The sequence below is a fragment of the Sceloporus undulatus genome, chromosome 1 (assembly GCF_019175285.1).
Source record: "Sceloporus undulatus isolate JIND9_A2432 ecotype Alabama chromosome 1, SceUnd_v1.1, whole genome shotgun sequence".
Classification (NCBI taxonomy): domain Eukaryota; kingdom Metazoa; phylum Chordata; class Lepidosauria; order Squamata; family Phrynosomatidae; genus Sceloporus; species Sceloporus undulatus.
The window spans coordinates 105,344,659-105,372,630 of NC_056522.1; the positions used below are offsets into that span (position 1 = coordinate 105,344,659).

General features: G+C 44.2%; 1 protein-coding gene across 1 annotated transcript; it reads right to left on the reverse strand.

Moving 5' to 3' along the window:
- Window positions 1-1,576: 1,576 nt before the first annotated feature.
- VGLL2 (vestigial like family member 2) lies at window positions 1,577-27,931 on the reverse strand. Its single transcript, XM_042448874.1, has 4 exons — window positions 27,673-27,931; window positions 20,191-20,527; window positions 4,209-4,718; window positions 1,577-2,735 (listed from the first exon to the last, which is right to left on the reverse strand). The coding sequence occupies exons 1-4, from the start codon at window positions 27,751-27,753 to the stop codon at window positions 2,692-2,694; spliced, it is 972 nt and encodes a 323-aa protein (XP_042304808.1). The 5' UTR covers window positions 27,754-27,931; the 3' UTR covers window positions 1,577-2,691.
- Window positions 27,932-27,972: the final 41 nt, after the last annotated feature.

A 27,972-nucleotide genomic window follows, 5' to 3' on the forward strand; every position in this document is an offset into this window, starting at 1 on the left:
GACTGATGGCACTTAAAGTGTCATGACTCCATCCATCCTACCGAATGCTGGGATTTGTAGGTTGGCTTGAATTTTCTTCCATGAAATTCTTTTGCTGTAGTTCAAAGGAGCACATTAGAGCTCTTTAAGGAGAAATATTTAAGTAACTCACTAAACTGCAAATCCCAGGATGTCTCAGGATACAGTCATAGCAGTTAAAATGTTATCAAACTGCTATTACAGTGCAACACAGATAAACACTCTCTGTATGCTTTCTCCATGCACTGAAATGTGACCTGTAGGACATTCGTAACATTTGAAGTGACTTCTTGTTGACACTTAAGAAGGAGATTGCCTGACCCTTATCTGGTTAGAATAATATTGTTGCCATATCTCAGTTCCCTACACCACAATCCTGAGATACGTTGAATCTTCCACCAAGAATCCAGTTGAAACATTAGCTTCCAGGGCTTCCTGATTCTGATAGTCTCCGTTCCACCTTCTATAAACTGAGCGGCATTATAGGCAGAGGGAAAACCTAAGATAAGATTTGAACTTCAGTAGCCTCAGGAGAAACGTCTATTGACCGTATAGCAGCGGTTCTACTCTGGTTGACAGTACCCATCTTCTAAATAGAAGTTCCTTACAGTACAAAGTGATGATTTGCTGCTGTAAAGCACAGGTCCTCTCAATAGCCAGTGTTTACAACTGGATGCAAAAGATACAAAACAAACGAGTACATGCCCCCTGTCTCCTCTTGGCAATTTGCCCTAGGTTCCTGAGGTTTGCCCTATGTTCCTGAAGAAGTCTAATAGACTGTGTGGGCAGCTCTTGTTCTATTCTCCTTGCAAGAAAGCAAAAGGCAGTAGATGAAAGATTAATCTGGCCAAGTTTAGAAGACATCACAGGAGCCACATTCTCTTGGAGCCCAGAAATATCAGGCCACCAAAGGAGGGAAAAGTCAGTAAGAAATATAGTTAGCCCCTTTACATCTCCACTCTTGGCTAATATGAGAAGAGGTTGGTAGGAAAGCCTTGAGTATTGTATATATACAAATACTGCATATTTATCCATATTGCATTTGGATAGGCTTACTCCCTGGGGTGTGAATCCTCAGGCCCTGGGGCTGAATCTAGCCTTCTGGGGCAAATATATATACAAAGTCCCTCTATAAATTGATGGGAGGATAGTCAGTGGCAGATGACAAGGAAAGGGAACTTGGAGCTATTCTGGAACAGGTGTGAAAAAAAAATTCTATGGCAGGGTCTGAAAATAAACCTTCCAGTATCAGAAAGCCTTGTCACATTGGGAAGAGGGTATCATACTGCTGGAAAAGGTATAGATAGGGACAACCAAAATGATTATGGGACTGGAAAACTTCCTCATCTGAGAGGAAAGGTTATAGTGATCTGGGCTGCTGAGTACAGAATGTAAAACAAAATATCCAGGAGAAAGATTCTCAAGATGTCTGTAATTATGCATGGAGTTCAGAAAGTTTTCTCCTTCTTCCCCTTCTCAGAATGCTAGAGACTGGGCTGAAAAGAACTCTCCAGCCAGTTTTGCTTGAATTCTTCACAAAACTCTTGTAGTCAGAGGGTGAAAGGAGACATCTTTAATGCAACTTTTCTACAAAGAAACACTTCTGACATGTCCCTTCTGAGGAAAAGGGAAGAGAGAGAGAGAGAGACCACATTGCCTGCCCCCTAGAAAGATACACAAGAGAGCATTCAATTTAAAAGAAGTCCTTTGTCTATCCAGTTATTTCCCCCCTGTTTTCTCCAGTTGTTCCTCCTGATGGCTTGTCAGGATTTTCTTCTCTCATTCCCTTTTCCTGGAAGGGTCTCTTCTTTCATCATAAAACGTTCCTTGTATAAAAATCTTATATATACACATATGTATGTATGCATTATCCAACACAATTGTTGTGCCAAACTCAGAGAAGTGCCACCTTGGTTGTCAAGTTCCTAGAGCTGTAACAGTTGTCTCTTGAACAGCTGCATTTGTGTAATCTTGGAGGCAGGTGGCCTGTGCTAGTCACTTGCCACTCATCACCACACTACAGTCTGAAAGATTTGCCCTTTTCTTTTCTTTTCGCTGAAGTCCCAAATGTGTTTTAGAATTTCTACACCATAAAGGACAAAAACCCCATTTATAATGTCTGAATATTTTCCCATGCTGTTTTCAAACAGTAGTTGCTCTTTTTTAAAAAAATGACAATTGAAAAGAAAGGTTTTTTTACCATTCCTATCAACAGTTTTCCTTCCAAAACTCAGTGGTTTTCACAGTCTTCTTGACTCTTTAGAATTGCCTGCCCACAGTTCAGGATGTGATGCCATTGTGCTTGGTTTTAAGCCTTCATGAGAAGAGAGGGTGCTTAACCCCTTTACATCCCCCCAAATCTTATTGTTTTCTTGGGTGAAATGGCAACTTGAAGCAGCTGTTATATCCCATTGCATTGCCCATGTCCTTGTCCTTGAAATGCGACATGATATTCTGAGTGACAAAGATGGGGCCAGGGCAGAGGAGATGGAGTTTGCATGTGGCAGACTCGGGCAGCTCAGCTCAGGAGGGATCCACCACAGAAGGAATAACAGCGAGCTGCAAACCAAGATCAGAAGCTGTTACAAATCCACTCGATTTCAGCTCTGTCACCACCAGTCCTACTTAGGTAGAGATCTCACTAGAGGGGGAAGAGGAGATGGGAGGGTAGGTCTAAAACCAATAGAGATCCTTCCCTTTATCCTGAGGCTGTAGACCTGAGAACAGAGACAGAAAGAGAGAGAAAAGATAGAAAGAAACCAAAACAGAAAGGAAGAGGAAAAAATTTAAAATAAGGACAGAAAAAGTAAAACACCACCATTTTCTTGTCTTAGCAGACAACTAACCTATGTGAAACATAAGAAGTCTTTTGTGCCCTTCAACGCTACACAATTTGTAGTCTGGCGAGTCACTTTAATTGCCGTGACAGCATCCTATAACATCCTGGGTTTGTAATTTGGTGACATACTAGAGGTTCCTGGTTGAGAATTCTAAATGCTCCTCCTTAAACTACAAATCCCAGGATTTCATAGGATGGAACCATGGCAGTTAAAATGGAATGACAGTGCTATGATTGTCTGAAAGGGCTTTTCATGTCTAAGGCACAGACAGAAGTGCCAGAGCTCAGATTGGCCTTTAGGTATGGCATTAAAAAATGAGTTGTCATGGTGGGAACTATTCCCCATCCAACTACCCTACCAAAAGTGTTGGCTTATTTCAGCAGAGATGAAGGCAGTTTACAGTATTATTCAGTCAAACTGGATAACAAAAGTGATGCCCCAAAAACTAGCTTGGGGGAACCAAAGGAATGATAAAAATAACTATGGGGAGGAACAGTTTAACCAGTACTGTATTGTATAGGACCTTAATATGACTGAAGGCCAACGGAACAAATACAGAAGTGGGAAATATTGAGAGGAGCACCAAGTACCCACATAATTCCCTGCCCCATTGAAGTTACTGATGCTTGAGTAATAACTGTCATATATTCAGAAGATACAGAGTCCATTTTATTTAAACCAGGCCTGAACAAGAACAATTAATTTTACTTCTTATCTGTTTCTTTTGAATAATACAAAATAGATATTTTTCCCCTAAAAAAGAGGGAAAGTAAGTGTGTGATGGAAGCACCCAAGTTTGCATACCTACAGAACTGGTATCATTCTAATGCAGGGAAATAGTTTGCTATCAAGAATCTGAAGCAGTATATCAATCAGAAAGTTTCCGGAGGGAAAAGGTTGTTTCCATTTTTAAAGCATAACTTCTTCAAATGTGAGTTGATATTCTTGGGTTACTGAAGGTGGACCATTACCAGGAAAATAATAGAGTTCTGTCATTGCTCCACATCTGTTTCTCTTCTTAACCTGGTACTATGTGTGATACAAATGTCTGATACTGCCATCATACTGTGCACTTCTCTGCCTACTTCATGGATAGCCAATTATGGATAGCAGGAATTAGCAAATGTATGCCATCATGGCATAATGTAATATAAAGTGTGACACCATGTGTTCAGTAACACAAAATTTCACATTCCTTGCTGCAGAGATTCTCCTTTCATTACAAAGAGGCCTTGTGGAAGGTGATCCCTTACCTACTTTCCTATCCTGATTTTAAAACAACGACAGAGGTTGCTCAAGATGTGAGGGAAGGTCACACAGACACACACAGATGTATCCTGTGGGCCTTACCTGTGTCCACATTGAGACCTAAGCTCTGTGCCATTTCCCCTGCTGGACTGGTGAAAGGTGCTGGCGTTGTCCATGCTGACGTGGCAGGCTCACTTTTGCCTAGCTCACACTGAGGGCTGACAGGTGTAGGCACAGACCCAGGTGTGAGACGATGGGGGCGCACAGAAGCAGCGGGCACAAGGAGCGAGCCATAGCGTGGGTCGAAGTGTGGGCCATATACCTCATGTACAGTGGTGGGGCGGGGATAGGGTGAGCTCTGTGTGCCAATGTAAGGGTGGTGGTGGTGATGATGGTGATGGTGGTGAGCAGGGTGCCAGGGCTCTGGGCCACCCTGGTGGAGGTGGCTGTGCAGTGAGCCTGGGGAATAAGGGTCCGCTGTGGCAAAGGGCAGTTCGCTGTGGGTGGTGGCTGCCAGTGGGCTGCCCAAGGAAGCTGGCACCGAAGAGGGCTGGTATGTGCTGTTCCAGAAGGAAGGTGGGAAGCTGCGTTGGCTCATGGGGAACGATCCATCTGAAAAAGGAGGGTAGAGAGAAGAAAAATTCAGAGAAACAAAATGATGGAATTTTAATTCATTTGTCATCATCATTACTCTCTCTGTATATAATATCCACCTTCAACTTGGCTTCCAATACAAATTGTCCCCCTGCCTCATCTACAAGAGTACCCACATGTAATGATTTCACCTTAGATTCCTTCACTGATAAACCCCTGACTGATTCACATTCAGAACAGAAGCGTACTTCTCAGAGAGGATCCTGACAGCACTGTTACAAGCAATGTTGAAATATTTTGCTTCACATTTTCTGCACCCCTAGAGTATGTACAGTGCCTAAAAAAGGCACCGGCTCCTGACTGAGCTTGAAGCTAAGCAGCGTCAGCCCCAGTTGGAAGGGAAGCACTGACTACCAGAAATGTGGGCTGTATTTCAGAGGAAGGACTTGGAAAGCCACTTCTGAAGATTCATTGCCTAAGAAAACCCAATGAAATTCATGGGGTCACCATAAGTCAACAAGCAACTCAAAGGTGCAGGCATGCACAAAAAAAGTGAATACAAAAGCTGGAGCACTTTCACATAGCATTAAATGTGATGTGCTTCTTTTCTCATGCCTAATGCACTTACATTTAAAACCTATATTGGCTTGAGTCTACATTTCATGGTATGCCTTATGCCTTTCTTTTTTCATATTGCATCTTTGTTTGGAGTACAGTTCAAAAACTTTCACATCATGTCTACACCATGTCTCTTTTCACCCTTAAGTATAAAGTCAACCTATAACACACAATATAAAATTCTATCACTGAATTTTACTTTTGTATTCTACCCCACATTAACAACATTGGCACAAACATGAGTGAATGGGATTTTTTTTGGGGGGGGGTGTTGTGTGTGTATGTGTTATGTGCAAAAATAACCTGGTGTTTTGATCAATTAAAAAGCAGCATCAGTGTCATTTTGCACTGTACTCCAAAGATACAACATGAAAGAAGAAAGCCTTAAGAAACTCAGTTCAGGCTCTACTAAATCTTTGAAAGGAAGAATGCAAAAAAGAATAGTAATGTTTTGAGCCTTGATTCACAGAAAGTGATCCATAATTTTCAGAGTTCAGTACAGATATAAATCAGTTAACAAAGTATGTTCCTGGGCATTACTTCTTTCACAAAAAATGTCATACCAGAGGCAGAAATAAAGTGGAAAAGAATAGGGATATTGCAAAAAAAAAAGAGGAGCTGTTCAACAGCTTTCAGCAAGCTCTTTATTCAAAACTAACAATATGCATATGTAAAATGAAACAACCAGGTCAGGTAAACCTTGCACAAGTAAAACATTAAAAAATATACTCTAGGGATCATCTGGATCCTTTTTCCAAAATTTATTCAGGGGTTATTATTTTTTTATTTCACTTGCCTCCAATTTTATTACAATTTCATGATTGATGATATGGTCAAATTGCTTTAGATGCCAGTGGCTATGGGAGTAGCAGCCTCACTACTATGAACATGATTTGGTCTTACTACTATGGACATGACTTGCTCCTACTTGTATAACTCATTTAATTGTAATGGCTTCTTCCAAAGAATTCTGGGGACTGTAGCCTGGTGATTCTTCTAACTACTGTCCCAGAACTACAGTTTCTAGGCCCTTGATGAAGCAGATGGGTGATTAATAAAATTGCCCCCAACTTAGTGGATGCAAGGGATCTTCTAGAGTATTTCTATCAAAAGGGGTGGCTATAATTGTGGCTGCACAACTTGAGGGCACACAACGGGAAGGAACTCCAAGGCCCACCCTACTTTTAAATAGAGTATTCCAGTTTGCCCTCTGCCTTTAACTGCCATGGCTCAACACTATGGAATTCTGGGAATTGTTGTGGTGATGGTGGTTGTGTGCCTTGAAGTTGTTTCCAGTTTATGGCGACCTGAAGGAGACCCTATCGTGGGGTTGCCTTAGCAAGATTTGTTCAGAGGATCACAGAATTGGACGAGACGCCCTGCCATGCAGGAAATCTCAATCAAAGCACCCCTGACAGATGGCCATCCAGCCTCTGTTTAAAGACCCAAAAGGAAGGAGATTCCACCACTACACTCCGAGGGAGTGTGTTCCACTGTCGAACAGCCCTTACTGTCAGGAAGTTCCTCCTAATGTTGAGGTGGAATCTCTTTTCCTGTAGCTTGCATCCATTGCTCCGGGTCCTGTTCTCTGGAGCAGCAGAAAACAAGCTCGCTCCCTCCTCAGTAGGACATCCCTTCAAATATTTAAACAGGGCTATCATATCACCTCTTAATCTTCTCTTCTCCAGGCTAAGGTTTGCCATTCCCTTTCCCTGAGCCTAAGAGTGTGTGACTAGCCCAAGGTTGCCCAGGGATTCATGGCCAAGTGGGATAACACTCAGACCACTACACTATGCTGGATGTCTGGCCTCAGGTACCAATTCTGGGTATCACAAAAAGTGCAATAAATGTCTGGGTTTGGTATGGGTGGTGGTGGTGGGGAAGAAGTGTGAGGGAAGAATACCTTGTCTGGCTCTCAGTACCATCCATCTCAACTGATGCTGGTGGTGTGAGGATACCATTTACTGTTGGGCCTCAGACAGCAAACTGACTTGAGCCACCCTGGTAGTCTGTGCAGAAGTACACTCTGAGCAGGGAGACTCAACACTTCGGTCGCTTCGACCGCCTTCCCACCAGGTCTGTCTTTCTTTCTATTATATTTTTATTGATATGACTTTAATAAAATAAAAAACAGAAAAATTTCATGCTCTTTTTCAACGTAGGCATTCACATTTTGCTACAGTGATGGTTTCCTTCTACAACTTCCAGGGGTCATGTTATACTGTACAGTATAGTAGTCACAATCTTAGTGATGGAATCAAATCTGATATATTACCAAATATGATATTGTCTGTAAATGTTACCAGATAACATAGTAGGATACATATTTTATGTCCCACCAAGCCTGTCTCTCAGTGCCTAGTCACTGGGGCCACTGTTAGTGTTAAACAGGATTGAGTTTTTTCACCTTTTGGACTTGAATCCTGTCCACTATAACTCCCACAGCAGAAGGGGCTTACACCCAGCTGTCATATCTTACGACTCCCTCAGTGATCCCCAAACTTTGTTCTTCCAGATGTTTTTCACTTCACCTTCCAGAATTCCTGACGGTTGGCAAAGCTGTCTGGGGCGTCTGGGAGTTGAAGTCCAAAACAGCTGGAGCCCCAAAGTTTGGGAAGCACTGGACTAGAGGGAAGAAGGTTGAATGAGGCTGTTTTTATCTGTGCTTTAGTTGTTAGCAGTGTTAATGTTAACTTTTGTATTCAATGTTTTAACCTTGGTATGTTTTCAAATATATTGCAAACCGCCTTGAATCCCACTGTGGGAGAAAGGCGGGATATAAATCTTGGAAATAAATAAATAAAATGAATAAATAACAAGGTCCACATCTGTGTCTCAAGAGAGAGCTTGCTTGTCACTGGCCAGGGCTGCGTGCACACTGTGGAAATAATCCGGTTTGAGTCCCCACATTAATTGCCTTGGCTTCATGGGATAGATTTCTGGGAATTGTAGTTCGTGTTGGGGCCAGAGCTGAGTTAATGGCAGACAAAAATGCCAGTCCAGCTATTCATTCTGGAGATCTAGTCTGCCCCTCCCTGCCTCTGAAGTGACTGCGAGCTACTCCCGTTTAAACTATGTATCTATATATCTTTGTCTGATGTATACCTTTGGCTGTTTTTTGTTTCAGCTTGCTTAATATATATTCAGTTTATTCACAATCCTTTTTAAGGTGGTAAGTTGTTGTGGCGACCCTGGCATGGCGTTTTTCTTGGCAAGTTTCTCCAAGGGGGTGGTGGTTTGCCATAGCCATCCTCTGAGGCTGAGAGAGTGTGACTTGCCCAGTGGGGTTTTTTTCTTCCTTTCATGGCCGATCAGGGATTCGAACCCTGGTCTCTAGAGTCATTAGTTTATGTCTCTCCCCAATCTTGCCTATTTTAAATGGCTTTTAATTTGTAGTTGTAGTGTTGCTATTTTAGTTTTAAAGTAAGGGATAAGGGGAATATGTAATTTGACTTATGTATGGGTTATGTATTTATTTATGCATTCTATTGCAACACACCTGGATCCTTCTGGAAAGGCAGGATATAAATAAAATCTATTATTACTATTACTATTATTATTATTAATTAGTCCAACACTCAAAGCACGCTGTCTGTCCTGAAACCAGATCCTGTCACTTTCTGAAAGCTAAGCAAAGTTAGCCCTGGTTAGTACTTGGAGGGGAGACAGCCAAGGAGTACCAGGTGCTGCCTTCTATAGTTCAGAAGAAAGGACTGGAAAAAAACCTCCTGTGAGTATTCCTTGGATAAGAAAACGCTGTGAAATTCATGGGGTTCTCTAATAAGTTGAGAGGCGACTTGAGTGTGCAGCAATGCTCTTCCTGCGCTCCTTTCTGCATCGAAATGCATCGGTTTCGACTGTGAGGCTGTGCAAGCCTAATTCCCTTGATGCCCTGGACTTTCTTTCTGAGCAACTCGGTTTGAAGACTGTTTGATGCTTTCACTTCACTATATTATATGTGATTTTTATATTATCTTTTACTGTGGCTACTTTATGTGATTTCATACACAGATGTTTTTAATCGTTTGAATTTTTTATAATCATCTTAGGGACCATATAGACAGCCCAAAATAAAGCTGCTTCGTCTCACTTTGGAGGTATGCTGTCTAAATGATGCATGCGTCCTAAGAGTCCAGAAGCCGCCCAAAGCCACGCTCCAGTCCTAAGGGGTATAAATACATTTTATTATTTTTATTAGGACGCATGCATCATTTAAACAGCATACCTCCAAAGTGACAAGAAGCTGTGAGCCGTCTTGGGTCCCTCCGGGGAGAAAGGCAGATAGAAGTGAAATCAATAAAACAATAATGCTTTTATTTAACCAGAGCCGATTCCGGCGACCTTACTAAAGCCAGGTTGAATTGTACCCCAAGACTGTGTGCATTGAAGTAAGTCTCATTGCATCCAATGTGACTTGTTCCGCTTAGAAAGAACAGGATTACAGCCGCCCCCATCTCTCCTTTTCCTGGACTGGATTCTTCCCTGAATATTGCCACTAATAACTCTCTGATCCGGACACAAACCTTCCGAAAGAGTGTTTCTTTTCGCTGCAGTTCACCACCTTCAAGGACGTACGCACGACTTGTGTGGATTTGTGCGAAAGTGCAAAGTAAAAAGGCTGAGATCCTATCACTATCACCTGCTTCTTTTAAAGGCGTTTTCTCAAGAAAGCTCTTCGTTATTGCTATTATTTTTGATGCTTCTTTGCTCCTTCCAAGAAGAGAGTACATCTGTCTCGGTGATTTATTTATTGTTATGGGGGGAAATCGGCCCGGAGGGAGGTTGGTTGGACATTGTTCAGGTGGCGTCGCTTTTGAAAGCTGCAAAGCTGGCCTTGGGCAAGTCACACTCTCTCAGCCTCAGAGGAGGGCCCTGGCAAGCCGCCTCTGAAGAAACCTTGCCCAGGAAACCCCAAGATCGGGTCGCCTCCTTCGGGCCGACGGAAGTCGGGAACGGATTGAAGGCACACAACAACAGCAACAACATTTTTCTCCCCAAAGCGTCTGGTCAGCCAGATGCAGCTGTTGTGAGCACCGCCTTGTGTTCTCACAAACAGACCTCGAAAGTGAAGGGAGAGAGGAGAGAAGTCTCGCTTTCAAGAACCAAGAGAAGCCCATTCCGATCTGGATTGCCGAGTTTGGCAAACGGTTGCCTTTGAAGCACACGATCTTGAACTCGTGTCCCTAGAAAGGAAAGCGAGAGTCCGGCGAAGGAAAGGCAGAGGGACAACTGTGAGCCTGTTCGGGTGTGTAGGAGCTCCATTTGTGTGTACTGAATCCAAGAGAGGCTGCTCTGCACTAAAAGCCGGTTTGGGATTTGGAAGCCGCAAGACGACGGAAATAGGGAATCTACCTCCGCACTCAGCGCCCTCCTCTGAGGCTGAGAGAGTGTGACTTGTCCAAGGTCAGCTGTACAGCTTTCAAAAGTGACGCCAATGTCCCGCATCAAGAATAATAGTAATAACAAAGAGCTATTGAGCTCTTGAGAAAACGCCTTTAAAACAAGCAGGTCATAAGGATCTCGTCTCAGCCTTTGGACTTTTGCACTTTCGCCCAAATCCACACAACCAGCGCAGCTCACAATCAGCAACCAATTCCCAGAATTCCATAGCATGGAGCCATGGCAGTTAAAGTGGGCTCGAACTGAATTATTCCTCCAGTGCGGAGACAGCCTTAAATCCAAAACACACTGCGGGAATAATCCACATTTAGGAAGACCTTGTGAAGGCAAAGGTATCAAAGGAAGGGAAACATAGCAAATGTAAGAGTTTGGGGTGTGCAGTTCTCACTGTCTTTTTTCACTGCGCAATCCGAGTCATTTGGGGATGGAAGGAAAATTGGGTTCGGTGTGAAAAAATGGGATTTATTGCGCCTTCAGGTCGCCTACTATTATATAATAATAATATATAATAACAGTCGACAAATATTTCAGATCGACAGACTTGATGCTTGGGCTGAAACACTGGTGAAGTGCTGGGGAAGAGGACTTTCCAGGTCACCCTGTTGTTGTTGTTGTTGTCGTGTGCCTTTCAGTCGCTCCCAACTAATGCAACCCTAAGGCGATCATCCTATCATGGGGTTTTCTTGGCAAAACTTCTTCAGAGGGGGTGTGCCATGGCCATCCTCTGAGGCTGAGAGAGTGTGACTTGTTGTGAAGGTCAGCTTTAAAGCTTTACAGCCTTAAAAATTACGCCATCTTAACAATGTCTAACCAATTACCTTCCTTCCGTCTCCACTTACAAGAAGACCACCTGCATCCCCTCTATTTTGGCATCTCTTTCCCTTGCAAAAGTGAGCCCTTGAGCAGAACCCCCCCCCGGTTGGACTACAACTCCCAGGCTCTGCCAATGGGTCTTCCGACTAAAAGAACCCTTCCCGCCCGCTCCCCTTGCAGCTCGGCTCTTTTTCATGCCACACAATGCTAGGATCCCACCTTTACCGCTCTGGGTCGATCCCATGGGATCCTGGGATCTCCCAGGATCCCGGAGGAGCATTGAGCATTCTCATAGGGGGGGGCATGTCTCATTTCGCAGCAGCAAACTAAAAACCCCAGGATCCAGCCCTGCCAGCGAAAGTGGACTTTCTTCTGTTTTAATGTACTATTTTGTATGCTTTTTAAAACTATACTGTTTTTTTTTTAAATTGTAAAATATTAAAAGTCCCAGTTTTGGGGGAAAGGGAGGGAGATTATGATAATGATGATGATCGATGATGATGGGAGGGCCCCCCCAAAATATAAGTCTGAAATTGACCATCCAGTGCCTGTTTGAAGCAGCGGTTGCCACTCTTTCTGAGGAAGTCTCATCATCATTTCTTACCCGCTCCCATCATTTCTTAGCAGCTTTCCTTCCCCAGGAGTCTGAAGATATTCCTCCTTCCTCCAGGAAATTATCCTGTAAGAGGTTTCACGCCAATGCATCCACACTGCAGAAATAATCCGTTTTGAGACCGCTTCAACTGCCATGGCTTCATGCTCTGGGATTCTGGGAGTTGTAAATGCAGCAACTCAAACCGGATTGTTCCCCCAGTGCGGATGCAGCTGCGAAGGAGGAGCGAAAGAGCTCTCCTGGGCTGCTGCTCTTGTGGCCGGAGCAGCTGCTGGAGATGGAGGCCGATAGAGGGAAGCCTCTGCGCATGGCGCAAAGCGTTGCTCGTTCAAGCTGGCGTTCCTTCTTGTTGCCTCCCAGCCTCAGCCCTTTCCCAGCCATGCGCAGGGATTTCTTTCTTTTTCCCTCCCAATGTTTTTGGGCTCCCTGGCTGAGGCCCTTCCTGCCCTCCTTTGGGCTCATGGGCAGAGCCAGGTCCTCTGCCAGGAGGTCCTTTTCCACAGCCTGCCTTTGCTGTACTTGGGCCAAGAGACTGACTCCTGCAAGAAGGCATTTGGAGCCCATCCCAGGAGCAGGAAATTCCCAATTTAGAAGAACAACAAGGTTGACCAGCCTTTCCCTGCCGTTCATGCCGGAAAATAAGGGGTTTTTGGGGGGGGGGGGGGGGGTTCTAAATCCAGTGCTTAGTTCAAGTAGACCCACTGAGCCACTGCAATCTGCTTAACTGTTGGTTTATTCATTGGGTTCAAGGGGGCTATTCTCACTGGAACCAACAATTGGATCCAGCTCTCTGTAAGCAACCCTTCAAAGAGAAACAAACAAAACAACAACCCAGAAAATAATGGAATTGCACAAAGGGGTTATCATATTTTGCACAGTAAAAAAGAAAACATGTTTACCAGCTGATCACTATGATGACTCTCACTTTAAATGCCCTCAGTATGTAGATGCTCCTAGAAATATTCCTAAACTCCGTTCTATTTAAATTCACAACCATGTTCACTGATCATTCAGATATATTTCATAATGCTAACAATTGGCCCAGACAGACAATTTAGCTCAGAAAAGGAGAACATTATTTGGAAAAGGAGGGTATGGTAACTCTAGAGACAGCATGGTGTAGTGCTGTCAGTGTTGGACTACAACTCTGGGTTTGAATCCCAGCTCAGTGACCTTGGGCAAGTCACACTCTCTCAGCCTCAGAGGATGGCAAAGGCAAACCCCCTCTGAAGAAATTTACCAAGAAAACCCTATAATAGGTTCACCTTAGGATCGCCATAAGTCAGAAACAACTTGACCGACTTGAAGGCACATAAGAAAGAGATGGTAACCACCTTCTATGAGAGAAACAGTCTTACCCGCTTTTACATGCATCTACCGAGAAGTGAATTGGTAAAATCTTTGGGGGAACTATCAGGCTCAAGTTCTTCTAGATTCCCTCCAGGGAGGGATTGTTAAAATCCAACTTAAACAGTTTTAACATCATTAAAATGGAACTTGTCACCTCTTTGCCATACCCACAAATTTTACATTTCTATTGCTATTCTGGCAGCCTGCTTATACAGGTCTGTTCCTTCACATTTCACTCCATGCATCTGAGGACGTAGACTTAAGTCTATGAAAACTTACGCTACCAACTTCTTTCTACCTCTGTTAGTCTCACAGGTGCTGCAAGATCCCTCTGCATACTGATCCAGAGTAACACAGATATGTCATTCAATTCTACCTATTGTTGTTAGGCAAGTCAAATGCAACAAGGTGACCCTAGGAATAAGAGACCTCCAACATCCCCAGTCACCCACTGCCATGATCAGATCTTGCAAACTCAAGGCTGTGGCTTCCTTAATTGAATCAATCCACCTGTAGCTCCCTCTTTTACTACTGCCTTCAATCCTGTTATTGCTAGACACAGTGAATGGCTTTCATGGTGTAAAAATGAGGAGAGAAGGGGGAGCAGAAAAAAGAAGTGTGACAACGCATCATGAACTTTCGTGGATATCAACTGACTTCTTCAAATGCAGTACCAAGTAGTATTTTATTTTCATGCATTAATAAAAATGAGTTAGTCATAAAGGTACTGCCACATCCCACCCTTTTTTTAATGCTGCAAGAGCATGACATGGCTACTTCTTTTAAAGCTTGCAGGACAGATTCTGTTAACAACAGCAGTTGCAGAACAGGACTGCAACTCTGTTGTGTCACTTTTCTCTCTGTTGTGACATTTTAGAATTATTATTATTTTTTGGGTCTTTTTTCCCTGTTTGCCTTCAGATAGCCTGAGTATAACTGTCTTAGAGCACAATCGTACATCACCAATATGGCTGAGAGGAGCAGCTGGGCCGACAGGAGACTAGCTGAAGCTGTTTTCCCAGGCTAAGGACATTGGAAATTACTTAGGACTACTGTGCTGTGGCCTAACTTTGTAATGGCAGAGTGACATAGCGCCTGGGCCACTGATCTCTAAGATCAGTTGGCAAAAAGAGAGGGGGGGTTTATACCAGCATAAAAGCTATTCAGCCAGCAGAAGAGGCTTCTATCAGTTCTTAAGCCCCTGCAGCTAGCACATCTCTGAGACAGAATTAGAGGGGTTTAGAAAAAAGCATCAGTCTCTTGTGCCTGGTAAATTGCTCTTCTGTTAGTGCAAAGCCTTACTGCGGCCTGTTCTCAGGGATCAGCCAGCACAACTGCACTGCTGGCAGATGAGCCAAAGCAGGGACAGATGAAGGGTGGAGTGAGAGAAGAGCATTGTTCTGCCAGACTCAAACCTTTCCCAGCCCAAGGATGTGGCCCATATGTTGCCTCACAGTTAGGCCAAGACTAGAGCAGGTCTTGGTGAGTTATTATTACTCTGTTAATTCCTTAACCCTTCTTAAACAACTCAGGTCTTTAGTTGGGCCAACAGACAGGACAACTGTCAAGAAAACTGAGCTTGTTCAAGAGGAGCCTGAAAGGTTGTCTCCTTTTTGATGAGCCTGCTTGAATTATGAGATCCTTGGCGGTGGCCCTCTTATATATCCCATGACTGCTCTCGGAGGCTAGGTTAGTATGTGTATGTGACAGGACTTTTTCTGTTGCAGCACCTGAGCTGTATACAACTCCTTCCCGGGGGAAGTCGGACTGCCCTGTCCTCCATAAGTTTCCAGCAGGCAGCAAGGATAGCACTGTTTCACATGACTGTCGGTCCTTAAAATGTGGGATGGCTTTTTTGACTGTTGGAATTATGCATGCTTTTTTAAAAAATAAATTGTTTTGATCTGTTTTTAAATAATATTCAAAAACATTGCTTTGGAGGGCTCTGCAGGCTGAGTGGCAAGGCAGAGATAAAAATTAAATATAAATAAAATCTTCATCATATTTTACAGGGCCAGTAATAAGTTTGTGACCATTCAGTCACATTGAAAAACCACAATAAAGTCTGTGGTATTTTAAGTCTGCTCTTATCATGACAAACTTTCACAGCCCAGAGTCTACTTCATCTCTAATTGTGTGCTGTGTGCCTTCAGGTAGTTTCTGACCTATGGCGACCGTAAGGCGCACCTCTCATGGGGTTTTTTTGGCAAGTTTTGTTCAGAGAAGCCTTTGCCTTTGTCTTCCTCTGAGGCTGAGAGCATGTGATTTGCCCAAGGTCACCTAATGGGTTTCAATGGCTGCATGGGTATTTGAACCCTGCTCTCCAGAGTTGTATCACAATGCTCAAACCACTACACCACGCTGGCTCTTTTCATATATAAATTGTGTATGTGTGTATCCTGAGGGAAGCTGGCACTGGCTAATGAGAGCTTGTGCCTTAAAAACAACAACTATTTTTCTTTAAAATGCCTTAGCCCACAGACTCCCCGACACATACTAAAGACTAACTACTTTTCTATTTTTATATACAAGAAACAACATTAAATTGCTTTAAAGAGTTGAGGATTTTGTCAGGTAACATAAAGGTACCAGACTCTGCCTAATCTTGGAAGCTAAGCAGGCTCAGCCTTGGTTAGTACTGTACTTGAATGAGAGACTGCTGGCAAATACCGGGCGCTGTAGGCTGTATCTTAGAGGTAGGAACTGGCAAAACCACCTTTGAGGATTCCTTGCCTATGAAAACTTGATGAAATTCATGGGGTCACCATAAGTTGATGCATGACTTGGAGGCACATGGACAACATGAGTTTGTTCAGCTGACCAGCCTGAGTCGACATGAGCTAACCTTGATTCAGAACTTAAACGAATGCTTGTTTTTTTTAATAAATCAATAAATCCATAGGGCTCTAGAGTGGAGGGAACAGTGGCCCACCTCCTTCAGAATCCTGATATTTTCCTTTGGCCTGTGTTCAGTCCACTGTTAGCATATCCTACACCCTTCTAGGTGGATATGAAGTTTCATAATTAATATCTAGCATTGGTCATGTTTTTGGAGAGGTCATGATGACCTGTGGAAACTAGGTAAGGGGTCGCACCAACCTAAGGATATGTGGGAGACCTAGACAGTAATAAAACAAATACTGAAGGAGATCTGGTCAATCCCCCCCCCCCCCAGCCCCTTTTATGTTCCTCTTTTGCAATAGATATTAAATAAACCCCATTGCAAAACAATTCATTACGGTCCACCTCACCTCAGGTTGTGTCCCTGTTCATTCTACCTGTCTGACTATCCAGGTATTGTCACAACTAGGGATGCCATAACCCTGCTGTGCCCGTGCTTGTATTATCGTGCCTAAAGGGAACACTCATCCCCTTGAGGCTGGCTGGCCAATGGCACAGCAGCTGGAGCGGAGCTCTTTCCAGCCCCACTCTGCCATTGGCCAGCCTCAAGGAGGAGGTAGACCCTTGGAGGAGGAGGGGGAGTGAGACTCTGGGCCAGCCAGGGGAAGGGAAAAGTGCCCTTTCTTAGTGCATGGCGAGGAGGAGGAAGAGGGGGAAACAGAAGGAGGAGGAGGAGGTGGGTGCCCATTTTCAAAGGTCCCCCCCCCAAAGAGCACTTTCTGTGTACAGTAGAGTCTCAGTGAAGAAGCATGGGATGTCGGATTGGGGACAAAAGTCCCTCGCCTTGCCTCCCCCTTCCCTCCTTCCCTCCCTAGTTCCCTACTTACCTTCCCTGCTTGGGTCAGGCTTCTCCCTTTGGCCTGAGGAAAATGAAGCCTCTGAGGAGAGGCCTGGGGCTGTCCTCCGCAGCCACCAAGTCCTCGTTCCTTTCCCTTCTCTTCAAAGGGCTCCAAAAAGAGCCCTTTGCAGGAAAGGGGAGGTCCGGGAAGAGCAGGACCGGGCTAGTGCCCAGGTCTCTCCTCTCCCTTCCTGCCTTCCTTCCCTTCCCTCCAAAGAGCCCTTTGGGGGAAAGGGGAGGTCTGGGAAGAGGAGAGTGGCCTCGGAGGACAGGCCTGGGCCGAGCACACAAGTCCCTCAGGAGCCTGTGTCCTCAGTCTAGGCTTGTCCTCCGCTGCCCAGGCTTCTCCTTTCTGGGGATTTCCTCTCCCCCGAAGGGGTCGGGGGGGGGGGAGAGGAAAGTGAAACTGGGAGTGAGAGGCTTGGATCTGCTTTAAAAAAAAGTGTCCTACATTTGAAAATGTTGTCCTACATTTGTCCCGGTTCGGAGGTCCTGATTTATGGCAACCCTACCATTGTTTTATTACTCTGGAATTAAAGCCATTAGCCATTCTGGATCCCTTTTTGTCAATTCCATGGGAAAACCACCATGGGATAGCAGCAAGCACTCCTTGAAGGTATTAGTAATTTTAGTAATTAGTAATTTTTTTAGCTATGAAACCTGCATACTGCCTGTTTGCCATACTTTACTAAAACTACTCTCAGAAAGATCCAGCACTTTCAGTTTGTGAACTCTGCAAAATAAGACTGAGGCTGTATCTGCACTGCAGACATTATATCAACCAGCCAACCAACTAAGACTCAAGCTGCATCTTCACTGCCGAAATAATCCAATTTGACACCACTAATTGTCATGGCTTAATGCTATGGAATTCCATGAATTGTAGTTTTGTGAGGCATTTAGCCTTCTCTGTCAGAGAGCTCTGGGGCCATAACAGATGACAAATTCCCAGAATTCCATAGCATTGAGCCAAGGCAGTTAAAGTGGCATCAAATTGGATTGTTTCTGCAGTGAAGGTGCAGCTTGAATCTTAATTGAACCAGTCTTTATCTTTTCCTGAAACAGAGCTAACACCCTGGGAATCTACTTCTAAACTAATAGCTGTGGCAGACACCATGATGCATTTAATGATTGTTAGGCGTTGCACTCAGTTACAAGATACCCAATTATGAGTCTGACGTGAAAGAAGATTATCACTACTATGAATTCTGTAAAGTGCTCAGAAACTACCTTTAGTGCACAGCATTTGTTTTATATTCTGCACTGGCACAGCATAGTATCAACTATGCTTTTATTCCTGATGCTATAATTAGTCAATCTCATATTATACAAATCTCCCTTCTGCATGGAGAAGGGAGTGATGATGATAAGGAAGATTTTCCAAATTTCAGGGGCAGCGGCAGGCGGGGGGAAACCTTGGACAGAAGAGCATGAGCCATTGTTATAATGGCATCTCTGCATTCTCTTGTGGTGCCTGGTCTTTGAAATTCACCTTTAGGACTGTTGCTTTTAAAACTTTCAAAGGTATGTACAGGTACATATGACAAACTCAGTAGTCTCTACGCAAGAGTATAAATGGACATAAAACTGACATTTAGAAATGTAATACAAGAAAAGCCTGTAGGGAAACATTTTAACCTATGACCCTGAACAGAGGGTGAATCACATGGCCTCTAGATTGTGAAGGATGATGGGAAATGCAGTTCAGCAACATTCTTCCCATGCCTTTTAGAACAAAATGTTCTTCTTTAAGGGATTATAGCCCACTTGGATGTCAACATGGCCACTTTTGTATATACAGCAAAAGAGACTTCTGGCACCTTAAGTCTTTACTTCAAACTCCCAGAAAAGGAGTGCCATGCCATCAAAGGGGTAGTCTATGTGTAAGTATACTATGTGCACTGCTGCAGATTCTTGCAGATTCACATTGACCATTAATTGTCTTCACATCTATTCACTTCTATTCACCCTTTCTCTGCTGAAAATGTGCAGCCATCTGCAAAGCAGATGGTTGGCCACATGTGTGATAATATGCATTTCTGCAGACTTCCACAGATACTCCAGTAAAAAAAAAAATCACAAAGCTTATTTCTGTGGACTTTTTCACACACCCCTCTACAAAAAGTCTGAAAATTAGATGTAGCTGAATGGCATTCTCTTTGACTGGAATGAGGGGTATTTTAATTGGGTAGACTAGCCCAAAGTTGTAATGGGGACATGCCCTAAAACATTTCTCACAGTTTGGAAGAGTTCAAAAAGTAACTTAGAATCATAGAATCATAGAGTTGGAAGAGAGCACAAGGGCTATCCAGTCCAACCCACTGCTATTCAGGAACTCATAATCAAAGCATGCCTGACAGATGGCCATCCAGCCTGTTTAAAGACCTCTAAAGAAGGAGACTCCACTACACTCCAAGGAAGTGTATTCCACTGTTGAACAGCCCTTACTGTCAGGAAGTTCCTCCTAATGTTGAGGTGGAATTGGTTCCTGTAGCTTGCATCCATTGTTCCAGGTCCTACTCTCTGGAACAGCAGAAAACAAGCTTGTTCCATCCTCAATGTGACATCCTTTCAAGTATTTAAACAGGGCTATCATATCACTTCTTAATCTTTTCCTCTCCAGAATAAACATACCTAGCTCCCTAAGCCTGTCCTTTCCCAGGTCCTGCATCTCTCCCCCTCAGCTTTCACAGGTGAAGCTTAAAGTGGATTACCAACAAAATAGACACAACTCTGCTAGAAGGCATTGCTCCAAGTGGATTGCTCTTGTGACCTCCACACTAGACACTAACAGGCATGCAGCATCTTTAGCCCCAGGTGTGAAACAGAAGTAACCCTGTCTTCCACATCAACAAGTTCTTACTCTGAAGGCAAAGACAGGTGGTGGTTTCCCAGTGCTGCACTCAGAGAGACACCACCACAAGGATCAGACATGACTGAGAGGCCTATGGGCTCACCCCTCCAAGAGCTGGTGCTCCTAGCAGCTGTAGTGGCCTTCGCACTGGTGCTGCTGGATGCGTAGCTGCTGGGTTGGCTGAGGGCTCGGCTGAAGTGCTCGTCCACCACGGCACTGATGTCCCCTTGGAAATAGGTGAACAGGACACATCTGGAGCTGATGTACTCAGCCTCCGGGGGGCGCTCTTTCTCTGGGCTGCACTCTTCCTCTTTGATGCTGGCAGGGGCAGTGTGGCTGGAGAAAGAGCTGCTGGCACTGCTGGTGCTGCCGCTCCCACTTGTGCTGGCACTGGTGGCACTCTCAGCGGCTTCCTGCATTTTCGAGTAGAAGGCGAGTTTCTGTGGAGGAGAGCAAAAGCCAATTAGGGTCCAGTGCACACATCAGGCCCCCTCAGATTGTCAAGGAGTGTGTCAATTGGCAGAGCAACATTTGTACAGCATTGCCTTTCCAGGTAAGAGAGGAGAATCAATGTTATGTCCTTCAGCTTCATGTTTTAATAAAACACTCTGGCCTAAATCAAGTGGTACGCCCAAATGAAGTAGACTCATTTGAATCAATGAGATTTACAGAAATGTTGACTTCCAATTCAATCAATTCATTTGGTTTACTCTAGTTGGGATGCACCATTGCAAGTGTGGCCTAGTGGTTTGAGTGTTGGATTGTGAGTCTGGAGACCAGTGTTCAATTCTCTGCTCAGCCATGAAACTCACTGGGTGATCTTGAGCAAGTCACACACTCTCAGCCTAAGGGAAAGGTAATGGGAAACTACCTCTGAACAAATCTTGCCAAGAAAACCCCATGATAGGTTCACCTTAGGGTCATCATAAGTCGGAAACAACCTGAAGGCACACAACAACAAGAAGATGTGTGGATAGTTACTGCCAATATCTCTGTGTAAACCCAGTTGGACTAGGGGGTAGTTTCCCAGGGTGTTAGACCCTCTGGGGAGAAATGAAGACTGGTTCAATAGAAGACCTAGAGATCCTTTTGGGAAAGATGAAGACTGGTCTCTCCTTTGGCAAAATCTGCTGAGAAATGAGCAGAATTTCTGTCATATCCCTCTGAGACTGACTTCTGCAAAACAAGGCAAACAAGCAGGAGTCAGGTTATGTACCTTAGAGCATTTACTATGTGTTACCTTGAAACATACGTTTTTGAACATCAGTATATACACAGTTTGCCTAAGTCCTGACTAACAAAACAAAAGTTTTAGGTTGAAGAATTGCTCAGCAATGTTAGGACTCATGTCTTGAGAAGAGAGGAAGCAGTCTCTACCACAGATTCCAGGCACCTTTGAGGTTACATATGATGCCTGGAGACATTACAGTTTATCTTTCATACACACACATGCTCTCTTGTACATACACTCAGCCTTCCATGTCCACGGATTTCTTATCCATGGGTAAAATCATCCACAGCTTCAAAATATTTAAAATATATATAGAAAAGCCAACTGTGGACTTTGCCATTTTATATAAGGGACACCATTTTACTATGGCATTTGTATTTAGTAGCAATTGAACATCTGCAAATGCTGGCATCCCAGGAGGTCCTGGGGCCAAACCTCAGTGGATACCAAGGGCCCACTGTACTGTAGTCTCTTGTTTCACAAGCATCAAGATTCAGGGAAATGAGGAACAAACTGAACTGATTTATTCAAAGACACAGCAGTGTTAGTCTGGGTCTGGATCAGTACACAAAGGGACCATGAAGTCATTCACTCCATGCATCTGATGAAGTAGACTTAAGCCTACGATCTTTTAGTCTCAAAGATGCTGCAAGATCCCTTTATGTACTGATTTATTGTTGATCTAAGTCAGAGTTTCGATGTTACAATAGATCAGGAAGGATCATGAAGCACGACTGGACTGGACTGGGATGTTGAGAACAACTGAACTGATCCTGCCAAGTGGTGTGGTAGGTTTGTTAGTCTGCTGCAACACAAACACACACACACACACACACACACACACACACATATACAAATAGTCTTTTGGCATTTTAAAGATTTTGCCAACTGTAGCCTCGTGGCATTTGATGGAAGTTGTATTCCCTGACTGCAACTTACTTCCGGGCACAGCTCAGAAATGAGGAGTTACATATAATGCCAGTTAAACAGAGCTAGTTGTTGTTGTTGTTGTTGTTTTATTATTATTATTATTATTATTATTATTATTATTATTATTATTATTATTTTCATGAAAACAAGGCTGCAGTATTGACTGGACGTTTTAAGTTTCAAGCCATTCGAACACAATCCTTAAACATATGCATTATACAATCTAATGAAGTAGCTTTTTGGCATCCCAGGAATAACAGAAACTTCCACCAAATGCATCTAGGAAGTAGATTGAAGCCTACGAAAGCTCATGCTGCCAACTTCTTTCTTCCAATGAGTCTCAAAGGTGCCACAAGATCTCTCTACATACTCTTCCTCCTCCGTTGGAGGAGCGCAAGGGCAGCCCTCAAGGCCCGAAACACACTGCAGAAATAACCCACTTTGAGACCGCTTTAACTGCCCTTGCTCAATGCTAGGGAATCTTGGGAACTGTAATTTGTTGTGGCACCAGAGCTCTCAGAGAGAGAAGGCTAAATGTCTCACAAAACTATAATTTCCAGGATTCCCTAGCATTGGGCCATGGCAGTTAAAGCGGTCTCAGACTGGATTATTATTCCTGCAGTGTGTCTTGGCCTCACTTGCGCACCCCCGCTCTGTGGCTTCCTCAGGCGTTCAAAGTGGATCAAGTTAGCTTTAACAACAACAACAACAACTACACCTAGTAGAATTCAAAGACACAGCCGGCATAGTCAGGAAAATCAATAATGCCAAGGGATCTTGCAGCACCTTTGAGCCTCACTGAAAGAAAGAAGTTGGCAGCCTGAGCTTTCCTAGATTCAAATGCATGTTTGGAGTGGAGAACACAGAGACAGACCTATACTGTATAAGCCATTTGTGTGTGAAAATGTCAGTTCTCATCCAAAACCTTGTATGGATGGAGATGGAGATGCATGGACTTGCCACCACAACTCCATACCTGCAAGGTTTTCTATAGCTTATATATTATCGGGCTTACAAGGCTTTATGGTTTTGTGTGGGTTATATAGGTCTGTCTCTGGATTCTCCACTCCAAAACGGGCTCAGGTCTAGAAAAGCTCATGCTGCCAACTTCTTTCTTTCTGTCAGTCAGTCAGTCTCAAAGGTGCTGCAAGATGCCTCAGCATACCAATAATACACTTCAGGTGCCAGTCAGAGGATCCAAACGTCCAGATAAAGAAAACTAGTAGGGCTGCATCCACATTGGAGAAATGCCCTGCCCTGGCTCAAGGCTATGGAATCCTGGGATTTGTAGTTTGTTGTGGCACCAGAGCTGTCTGACAGAGAAGGCTAAATGCCTCACAAAACCCCTAGCAGTGAGCCTGGGCGGTTGAACCGGATTATTTCTCAGTCTGGAACATGTATTTGAGGTTGGCCAATAAAGGTACTGTATTGCTGTTTTGTGGATTGGGGATGTTCTTCCATTCGTTCCGGTTAGCCTTGAACTCCGATTTCGTTGCTGGGAATTTGGTGGAAAGAGAGAAGCGAAAAGGCCGCGTTGGCGAGAAGAAGTGGCTGAATGGAGCTGCGTTCGTCTGGAAGACCAGTCATGAAGGCCAAGGGACCTTGCAGCGCCCTTTTCGAGTCCAACTGGGGGAAAAAAGACGCTTTGGTGGATCCTCAGGTGCATATTTTACATTAAAGCTCATGCCACCAACTTCTTTTCTTCCAATGAATCTCAGTCTTGGCAAACTGACTAAATAATTGACATTTTGCCGCCTCGTAAATCTCGAAATCTGGTCCTCTCTGGGCCCCACAACAAACTCCAGCTCCCAGAATTCCATAGCCTTGAGCCAGAAAAGAGTTAAAGCGGTGCCAAACCGGGTTCTCCCTCCAGTGTAGATGCAGCCAGGGATGCCACCCAAAAAGACTCACCTGGTCTTCAGACTGAACACACCAAGCAGTCTGACCCCGCTTTAACTGCCATGACTCTATTCCGTCGAATCGTGGGATCTGTAGTTTGGTAAGGCGTTCCCAGTTTGGTCTGTCAGAGAGCTCTGTTTTCTCACCAAACTACAAATCCAAGGATCCCACAGTTACAGGAGTGGCGTCGGGCTGCTTTTATTGCCGCCTGTGGCTTCAGCCTCAGGTCAGAAGGATGCCGGCATCCATAGTTTTTTGTGTCTTTTTCGGGCTATGTGGCTCTTCTAGAACATGGCACACAGCCCCACAAAACCCACACAAAACTCTCATGATGAAATCAATACATGGCTCCCTCCATAGATGGAAAGGGACAAGAATTAAGTACCTTTGGTCCAAAGCACACTGCAGAAATAATCCAGTTTGAGACCACTCTAACTGCCCTGGCTCAATGCTAGGGAATCCTGGGAACTGTAGAGACATTTTATGAGACATTCATTTTGCGAGACATTTAGCCTTCTCTGTCATAGAGCTCTGGCGCCACAATAAACTACAATCCCCAGGATTTCGTAGCATTGAGGCGAGCATTGTTAAAGCAGCCTCAAAGTGGATTATTTCTGCAGTGCGGACTGGACTTTTGACACCAGTTTGCACAATGGCAGAAATACGGAGAAGCGAGCAATTTAGTTACTTTTTATATTTCTTCGTTTCAGCGAAGAGACACTTGTTAATAAGGCCATGGATGCCCTGCCAAAACAACCCAGTTCGACGCCACTTCAACTGCCCTGGACCAGTGCTATGGAATTCTGGGATCTGCAGTTTTGTGAGATATTTAGCCTTCTCTGTCAGAGCGCTCTGGTGCCACAACAAAAACTACAGATCCCACAACTTCATCGCATTGAGCCATGGCAGTCAAAGTGGATTATTTCTGCAGTGCGGACGTAGACAGGACACACTTCATCCTTGCATCAGGGCAGGCTCTAACCTCACATCGGAGCCGGGGTAAATAAATACTACGGGTTGCAGGGAATTCGCGGATGAGATCATCCTAATCTAAACCAGTGGGAAAGAGTGAGTAAGCGGCTCCTATCATATCCTTGCTTAATTTCATCTTCCTTAATGCGGCATTTCAGTTTCGCGCAAGAGGAGAGGAATAAAATAAAACAAAAACGCAAACTCCAATCCGGATTCCGTCCCAAACTGTTTAAAAAAATTATTCTATTTTATATGAGGCAACACATTTATTGAAATTCCCAGAGCAGGCTTGATAGGGAATTGGGGAGTTGTAGCCTTGCATTTGAAACAACTTCCTTCGCACTGTTGGGCTTCTTAAGATTGTAAACCTGAAGGCAGGGAAATGCCTAATTCAACAAAACATGTAAGCCGCCCTGACAGCCTTTTGGTTGAAGAGCGGGGTATAAATACTACAAATGAAGATAATTATTTCCGAGCAGAGAGGAATCGGATTGCGCTGGAGATCGCGACTCCCTCCGGATTGCATGGCCGCTTGTTCTTGTTTTAAGCGACTTATGGAAGGTTTCCTCTATAAAATAATCAAGGCAAATATATATTATTTCCAGGAGCGAAAGGCTTCTGCTTCTTAAAGAATCAGGCGCACAATCCCGCAGAGATCGCCTCGGCTAAAAGCAAAGGTCCAAAACACACTGCAGAAATAATCCAGTTTGAAACTACTTTAACTGCCCTGGCTCAATGCTAGGAAATTCTGGGAAGTGTAGTTTTGTGAGACATTGAGCCTTCTCTGTCAGAGAGAGCTCTGGGGCCACAATAAACTAGTTTCCAGGATTCCCTAATAGCACTGAGCCAAGGCAGCTAAAGAGGTCTCAGACTGGATTGTTTCTGCAGTGTGTTTTGGGCCAAAAGTTACTTCAAGAAGAGACCGGGAAAGCAATGGGGAAAAAAACCACCCTAAATTCTCTCGCATCTTCTGTTAGAGAAAAAAATATTGGCTTGGCTTTTGGGGCAGTTGGTGAGCGTTTTCACATGTCTGCCTCAATAAATCCTATTAAATTATTATTATTATTATTATTATTGGTTGAAAAATATATCAGACCGAGTCCAGTCATCTTATCTTTCCGGACCATTGGGGGTTTATTTGTTTTTGTTATTCTTGTTTTCCTTCCAGACTTGAATTTCCAAAACTTCTGGACAAAACTCCTGTTCAAAAACTTGCAGCGAAAACCCAGATTTCTTTAAATCGGAGATGCGTTTCAGTCCGATTCGAGGAACGAAACTCCAAGTTCAAGAAGAACTAGTTACTTCATTTCCATTTCCATTTCAATTCCATGAAAGTATACATGGATATTCACCTCTTTTTGACGAATATCTGTCAACATACCATTAGTTATCCAAATATCACTCTTATCTTTCAAAGATGTTTGCGAAGTATCCTTTAAAAGATTAAAGGTAGTGTCTCAATTCCTTTCTTTTTTCTTTTGGGGGGAGGATAAGTTTTAACAACTGCGGTTTTGCAATTCGGTTCGAAGACAATCGGGCGATCATTCCGCGGAGGTAGAAATCCCATGGATGCCAATGGGATTTAAACAGGCAAAGGCTGGAACCCAGAAGATATTTTGCTCGGGAGTGAAGAGCCACCACCATAGGCTGAATCCGCACTGCAGAAATAACCCGGTTTGGCAGCGCTTTAATTCTTGGTCTGACTCTTTGTTATGGAATTCTGGGAGTTGGAGTTTGTTGTGGAGCCCAGATGGGCTCCACAACAAACTCCAACTCCCAGAATTCCATACTCTAATTCCCAGAATTCCATAGCAAAGAGCCACATAAAGAGTTAAAGCGCTGCCAGACCGGGTTATTTCTGCAGTTACTCTGGAGCCGCAACAAACTAGCCTTCCCAGAATACCTAAGTAAAACCAATTGAGTGAATTTTACGGAGATTTTTAAAAATTTTTTAAAAATTATCTATGAGCCGCCTTGGGTCCCTCCTGGGAGAAAGGCGGCATAAAAAGGAAATGAATGAACGAACAAATAAATAAATAAATATCGACCATGGCAACCCACTGGGGGACCCGTAGTCACACTCTCTCAGCCTCTCTCTCTTCTGCAAGTCACACTCTCTATGCCTCCTCCTGCTCTCCAGCAAGCCACAATCTCTAATAATAATAATAATAATAATAATAATAATAATAAGCTTTATTTTTATCCCGCCTCTCTGTCAAAGACAATCGAGGCTGCTTACAATTAAAAGAATCCATACAAAACTCAATATCCCAGTTCTTCCCTCCCCCTCCCCTCAGCCTTTCTCTCTTCTGCAAGTCACACTCTCTCAACCCGCTTTCGCTCCATCAAGTCACATTCTCTCAGCCCCTCTTCTCTGGCAACTCACTGTCTCACAGCCTCTGTGTCTTCCGCAAATCATACTCTCTCAGCCTCCTCCCTCTCTCCAAGTCACATTCTCTAAGCCTCCTCCCTCTTTCCGGCAAGTCACACTCTCTCAGCCCGCTTTCGCTCCATCAAGTCACATTCTCTCAGCCCCTCTCTCTTTCTCCTTACCTGGTGGTAGGGAGTGTAGGCTGCTGCGAAGTAAGGCTGGGGAGGACCATAGACTTGGTACATAACATCCAGGCAGCTCATGGCTGGAGGGAGCGGAGGAGCATCAACTCTGGGAGGGCGGCTGCTTCTTCATGGGCGAGAGGGGCAAGAGGGGCAGGCAGGGGGCACAGGCTGCTCTTTCCTTGCAGAGCTCCGGGGCCCCTTCTTTCCTTCCTGCCTCCGGCGCTTGCTTGCTTGCTTTCTCCAGGGCCAGCAATGGCATTCCTCTCCCGGGGCGCGCGCCCGCCGGGGAGCCCTTTA

Bases quoted from the DNA above. Each gene is read 5' to 3' on its own strand.
- VGLL2 (XM_042448874.1), bottom strand. From the start codon at position 27,753: ATGAGCTGCCTGGATGTTATGTACCAAGTCTATGGTCCTCCCCAGCCT. The intron at 4,719-20,190 runs GTGAGCCCATAG...CTCCTTTTTCAG, and splicing joins GAGCACCAGCTCTTGGAGGG to ATGGATCGTTCCCCATGAGC. The intron at 2,736-4,208 runs GTAAGGCCCACA...CTCTGTTCTCAG, and splicing joins AGGTCTCAATGTGGACACAG to GTCTACAGCCTCAGGATAAA.